At 50.9% G+C, this 6,862-nt stretch overlaps 1 protein-coding gene across 1 annotated transcript in view; it reads right to left on the bottom strand.

Moving 5' to 3' along the window:
- Positions 1 to 338: 338 nt before the first annotated feature.
- Positions 339 to 6,862, bottom strand: part of LOC122168769 (guanine nucleotide-binding protein G(s) subunit alpha-like) — a 53,346-nt gene continuing 46,822 nt past the window's right edge. The window contains exon 2 of the mRNA XM_042834333.1: positions 339 to 2,953. Coding sequence (XP_042690267.1) covers positions 2,877 to 2,953 — 77 coding nt within the window. The 3' untranslated portion in view covers positions 339 to 2,876. The remainder of the gene's footprint in view (positions 2,954 to 6,862) is intronic.

Below are 6,862 nucleotides of genomic sequence, written 5' to 3'. Positions count from 1 at the left end.
AAGTCCCTGGCTTCCTGCTACTACAAGACCATTTCAGACCTTCCAACATCACAAGGGGCCCTACTGCTGGTGATAACTCAAAGAGGAGAAAATGTGCTTGGTACCATGTCTTCATCACACTTACAAGGCAACTCTTCCATGTTAAAGGTTAGGCATGCTGGAAGAATACCACGGGAAAGCAAACTCCTGTTATTTATGAAATTGCTGTCGGAATGCAGCAGTTGACACAAGACCAACTGGAGCCACTCTGCAAGAGCCAGTGGAGGCAAAGCCCTTCCAAACCCCTCCAGAAGGCGGGCAGCAACTGGGCCTTGCTGCTCCAGTGCTCCACTCTGCTTACGAGCGCCGCGGTGCTGCCATGTGCCACGCGCCACCTTCACAGCAGGAGCAAGAGAGGTATTTCTGTCTCTACCTCAATTACAGATTATAAAAGATCACTGATTTTTTATTTTTTTTTAACAGGCTTTACTGTAGTTAACTTAGCTAAAACTTTAACCACCTTCAAATTCACCTTAGCACTGTTAACTATTAAGCACTTTAATTACCTAGAACACTTGATTCCATACAGTTCCTCAGATAACTAATTAGCTAAAACGATCAAGGATTGAAATCCCAAAGGAAATTCTTCTGGTTCCGTAGAACTGCACAGGTTTCTGCTTGCTAATGCTGCACCTCTACATGAGGCCAATTCACACACAGGTGTAGGACAACCATCCCTTCATCTGTTTACGAGCAGAAAACAAAAGTCCCCACATACTCAAAGGAAGCCAGTGCATTTAGCTCTGCACGTCCTGCGCCGCCACCAGAAACTAAGAGTTTTTGAGTAACACTGAAGAAAAACTTTTGATTCCCTTGTTTTTATAGCACATTACACATCACATCAGGTATCCTTTTTCTGCTTCAAAGGTCAATTATCAGAGGGCAACCAAATCAAAGGCAAACAAGTTTTAGATAGGACTTCAAACTAGACTTCTTTCAAGCCACATGAATAAGCCGCATCAAGAGGAATAATTCAAAACTGCATCTGTGCACGTGGACTCTAACACTGGAGACTGGCTTCATCTCCAGCACACAAGTCTTCACAACCTCTCTGCTGTTATGCATCACATATATGCTGTGTGATTGGCAGCAGGGCTGCGCTGGCACAGGGGCTGCAAGGTAATCCCAGTCCTTTGCTAGGAGAAGACAGAAGCCAGCAGAAGCTGCTGAGGCCAAATTTGCCACGTTGCCCTGGAATCCAGCGGCATGTTCAACTTAGCCCAAGCCTACAACACAGAAGTGAGATACTTAAAAAAGCAATACTGCTGCCAACCTCAGTGTTCCAGTCCCTCGCCAACTCTGCAGCCTTTGTGTAACAGGTCCTTGAGATCCCAGACTCACACAGATTTCGGTATGCAGCCCACAGATTCGGACAGTTATCCACCAATGCTATATATCATTAACACAGCATCATCTCTTTAACAGCATTTGTATGCTTAGTAAATGTAGGACTTTGTTGGCTAAATGGATTGATAATTGTAAAGGCATCAAGGATGCCCATCTTAATGCTGAAAGTTATACTTAAGAGGCAGATTTTGAGAGCTGCTACATCAAAGTCAACTCATGCAAACCTTTTAAGTTTTGCAAGTATTTTAAGAAGTCTTTACTAAAAAGAGCAGCCAAACAGTGAAGACCACTCAGCAGAAATCAGATGTAGGACCAGGAACTTAGGAGAAAGAGTTGTCTTAAGAAAACATTGCTTACAAAGAGGAGCTAAAACCACATAGTGTACCACAGAATGCAACTTATTACGAATCAGCCTGAAGTTTCTTTCAAAAGACTGTGTACCTTATCCTAAATCAGCATTTGGGGATTAGGAGAAAGTACTGTCAAGGCTCCTTAGCTAAACGTTTAGCTCAGACATTCTTACTAAAGAATTAATACTGCAAGACTAGTGAAAGCTTAATCTGCCCAAAACAATAGGACACAGAATAAATTAAACTGACTAGAAGGTAGGAGGTGCTAATACAAGAATACTGTTTGAAAACAAAAAGGCAAAAACAGTACTATCATCTCAGAATTTTACATAAAAGGAATAAGGTCTAAAATTCCAACACCTTAATTCAATTCAAGTTGATTTAGCAGGTTTTGGTACATACACACACACAGATGCTTGCCACACCAACTAACATCCAGATCTCTACCAACTCCCTACTATGGTTAGGTGAAAAGTCTGAGGAAGATTTGATTTCTAAGAAAGAAGATATTTCCATTTTTCATATCTTAAAATGCCATTCTCCTCCTCATTACGATCAAGTAACCGTATAGATTTCAAGCACAGAAAGAAAATCCTTTAGAAACATAAATCACAAACATCTGGGCAAGCAAAAGCAAAAAAAGAGAACAAAATCTGACCCGCTGTCCTAGAAATACATATCCCAATCTTATTTTGTGAAGACAGAGAACCCTGCTTGCTCTGAATAAAGAAAATTGCATTCATTTTGTACACTAACAGAAGGTGTATTTACAGCGGTATAAATCAATGCATAGGTAAATTATAGCAGAGGTAAATTAGTGTCAACCATGTTGTGAAAGAAACTGCAGTGAGAAAAATAAAAATTAAAAAAAAAAAATCAAAACACAAAACTTGAGCCTTGATCAAATCAGCAACATTGAACCTGGATGCAAACCATTCTACACCATTAGCTCCTACTTCTTACTAGTGCCTGACTTTTTCAAGTTAATGTCTCTCAACCTCTAAAAATACATACTCAGATTCTACAGAACATGAAAAGGCAAAAAGAAGGAAATATTTCAAGTTATGAAACAAAACCATCTATCGTGTGGAACACAGACATAAGGTAAAGTGTAAAGAGAAAAAAAAAAAACAAAAGTACTTACTCAGCATTAAATCCATTCACATGCAAAATCCTCATCTGTTTGACTATTGTGCTTTTACCAGATTCACCAGCACCTAGAAAATGAAAGTAAATCAAGTTGAGAAGGAAGCATGAGTGATAAGGGACATCATTTTTTCTTCACGGCAAAATCAAGAAAGTTGGTTTTCTCAGCGCAAGAGTGAAAAGTGAAAGAAAAAGAAGTAATTGCCACTGGAAACTTCAGTTGTAGCTAAAAATAAACGCCCAGCTCAAGTCATGTGTCAGATCTGAATCTTGGATCATTTCACTGTCCATTTTTCCAGTGTCAATGTTAAAAGCAGACTGCGAGGTCTGGGAGGAAAAAGGACAACTTCAACGCTTTATAGAGGACAAGTCAGAGAACATCAAAATCTGCTTGTCTCGTCAACACTATCCAGCGAAGGGAAAGACTGAGTGCAGTCCAGCTTAAAGGGAAGTGTTTTTGTTAGACCCTTAAAATATATTGTTTGACTGCAGTTATCACCACCCAATCAAAAGACTGTAACTTAAATCACAAGAAATAAGATACGTGGATACTCACATCTGAAAAGGAAAGGCAACCCCTTAAGCCTCCACCCACCAAGCTACACAAGTCTCCTTTCTCTAATCCGTGCCTTGGAAGCAGCCTCAACCCCCTCTGTGTGCTCCAAACCGATCCCACACCCAGTGAGATTATGTCCCACATTAAGGACACCTCTTGTGGCTGCATGTTCCAAACAGGCCCCCACCGCTCTCCTCTCAATTCCCTCGTATACCTGAAGTACAAATAAATAAATAAATAAATACTCCACTTCCTCTTATTTCCATAAGTAGCCGTATTCTATTTCTGCTGTGCTGCACGGATGCCAGTGCACGAGGCAGCCCATCTGCCCATAGCACCCATTTTCCCATGCACACGGAGAAGACTCAAACAACAGCATTTAACTGAGCTGCTCCACGCTGCCAGATCAGCTTTCTATATAAAGCAAGCATGTTTTTCTAAGAGTAGTATCACAACCTGGTAAAATTTAGCAAGATTCTCTCCTGAATCTCCTGCTGCTTGTTTATTCCTCTCCTCGCCCTGTGTCTCAGCACCAGGAAGGCATGTGGCAGAACGGGCACCGAGGCACAGCCTGTGCTCCAGGATGCCAGGCCTCCATAGCACACGCTGACAGCACAAGCCTCCATTTTGAGCCTCATGTTCGAAACTGTATTTTAGCAGCTACACTTGGAAGTTCATTTTCTGACAGATGCACTCCTCTCCACTTTCTGCTTTCCTTCTTTTCCCTTCCCCCTCATGAATTCCTAACAGCTCTGCTCTTCTCTCCATAAAATCAGTCCGCACGTTTTGCCACAATACCAAAGTCTTGCTCCTTTCCCCTCGCCTTACTGACCAGTTGGTAAGATGCAGGGAGCAGGGCTTGCCTGCAGTGCTCTGTGCAAGCAGCACATCCCCTGAACCACGGCTGCGACAGATGCGCTGTGCCCCGGCTGCACCCCTCGGGCACACACCCTGCACCCCCATCCCGGCAGGCAGAGACACTGAGCACCTCCAGGGGGCACAGATGGGGTCCTCTTCGCAACAGCAAACTGTTCAGGAGCAGTAACACATGCTAAATCCCTATTTCAGATGTGACTTTAAATTATGTCTGCTAATCAAAAGCACTTCCAGCCAAGATCTCGATGTCGCTAAGTCCAAAAATGGAGATTGCTGTTGCTGCAAATGCATACAGCTTGGCATTGACATACCTGGCGTCTCTGGATCGGATACAGCAGCAGTGAACCAAAATTAAGTGTTACAGCCACATTTCTGAATAAGCCTATTTCCGTAACTGGCAGCTCGTTACGGCTCTGTTCTTGCAAACATCGATGCACACGTTTTAACTTCACCACCAAGGATAGTTCCATGAATTTCAGCCTGCGGATGGAGCGGGGCCCGCGTGCAGCAGGATGGGCTGCGGGCTCACCGAGCTGCGATTCTGTGGCATTATTTGAATGCGATCTGAAAATACTGAGACTGCCCTGCACTTCCAGAGCATTTGGTGGTTCCACGTAACGTGTCTCACAAAGCAAAAGTAACACCATGGAGACATGAGTCTCACTACTTGCACAGTAAGTTTCTGCTGCAGACTGCCCACAGCAGGCGAGGCTGCCAGCAGCTGTGCCAGCACAGCCACACGCACAGAGGACCCTATGGCCACTGCTACGCACCTGCAACATTTTATTTGCAAAGATCCAAACAATTTTTCAGTCACCCGAACTGAAGAAAACAAAGAAAAAAATCCAAGGAAGCCCCTGTGTGTCACAGAAGTGATCCAGCTGGTGAGGAACGGCTCCGCGCACGCAGTGCTCAGTCCCAGCACAGCAGGCCGGGCTGCTCGCTGCGAGCTGAACTCCAAACCGCACCGCTGGAAGATTTCTGCTCAGCGCCGAGCGACTTTTCAGCTCCACCGGTGCCGCCGCAGCTCCAGCACGTCACACCTCCCTCTTTAAACGGGCACTTAGAGGCTGCGGCCGGTCGGGGCACACACGCAGCCCGCTCCCCGCTCGGTGCGGCCTGGCCTCTGCCGCTCGCCGAGCCTCGCGATGCCCTCATCGCGCCTTATGTTAAAACACTCCCAAACACTTTGAAGCCGTAAGTGCGGGAGCGTTCGCTCTCCGATAACCGTTCCGGCCTCTCTTTCCCGTAACCCCCACCCGCGGTCCGCAGCGGCTGTTCCGTACCGCACGCAGCCGGGGCGGACCGCCGCCGCCGCCGCCTCCCGGATCCCGGCCCGCAGCCCGGCCCCGCGCCGCCCCGCACGCTCAGCCTCGAGCGCGGCCGCCGCTCTTCCCTCCGGGATCAACATCCTCTCCGCGTCCCCCCCCCAAGAATTCCCCGACTTCCTCCTTTCCTCTTCCTCCTCTCCCTCAGCCCCCGAGGGCGGCGGGCAGCGCCCCGGGCCCGCCGAGCTCGTGCCGCGCCGGCCTTCCCCGCGGCGCCCGGCCCCGTTTACCTCCCCGGCTCCCTCGGGCACGGCGTTCCCCGCCGCCCGGCATCCCCGCCGCCCTCCTCCCGCCGAGGCTCCACTCGCCCTCCGGCCCCGCGTCTCTCCCGCCCGGCGCGGAACGGCTCCCGTATCCGCGTAGCCCGCCCGAGCCCCCCGCGGGCGGTGCCCGGACCCCCCCCCGCCCCCCCCGCCTCCGCGCCCACCGCCCCGGCTTGGCCGAGCGCTCGGGCCCGGCGGGGCTGCAGGCCGCCCCCGGCCCCGCGGAACGGGTGGGCCCCGCGGATCCGCTTCCCCGGGCCCCACCTCTCCCGCCGGCCTCCCCGCGCCCGGGCAGGGGGCAGAGGGACCGCGCGCGGCCCCGCCGACCTCCTTCCTGCCTTCCTGCCCTCCTCCCCTCCGCCCGCCGCGGAGGACGCGGCCCGCGGCCCCTTACCCAGCAGCAGGAGCCGGTGCGTGGCCCTATAGACCTGCTTGTCCTTCTGCAGCTGCTTCTCGATTTTCTTGTTGGCCTCCCGCTGCGCCTTCTCCTCGTTGCGCTGATCCTCCGTCTTGCTGTTCCCTAAGCAGCCCATCTTGGGGAGGGGGCGGCAGGGGACGCGGGGCGCGGGGACGGGAGGCGGCCGGGGCTGCCGGGGGGAGGGAGGGAGGGAGGGAGGCACTCTCCCGGGCTGCCTTCTTCTTCCTCCTCCTCCTCCTCCTCCTCCCCCCCTACTCGCTGCTGTGGCGGCCGCTGCCCAGAGCCAGAGACATGGAGAGAGCCGAGCCCGGAGCCAGCCAAGGGGGGGCCGATGGCGATGACTTTGCTGCCGCTCCGCCGGGGCCTCCTCCCCGGCAGCTGCAGCTGCTTCTCCTCCCCGCCCCCCCCGCTCGGCCCCGCGCCGATCCCCTCAGCGCACCTTTCCCCGGGGGGGGCCGCGACGGAGCGCGCTGCGGAGCGCTCGGTGATGGCCGGGCCGGGCCGCGGCTCCGTCAGGCGGAACAGAAATCGCGCCCCCC

The sequence above is a fragment of the Centrocercus urophasianus genome, unplaced genomic scaffold, assembly GCF_019232065.1.
Source record: "Centrocercus urophasianus isolate 14NV4802_14NV808 unplaced genomic scaffold, USGS_Curo_1.0 seq_46, whole genome shotgun sequence".
Classification (NCBI taxonomy): Eukaryota; Metazoa; Chordata; class Aves; order Galliformes; family Phasianidae; genus Centrocercus; species Centrocercus urophasianus.
The sequence above is the reverse complement of the archived record's forward strand: the minus strand, read 5'-3'. Positions and strand labels throughout refer to the sequence as shown.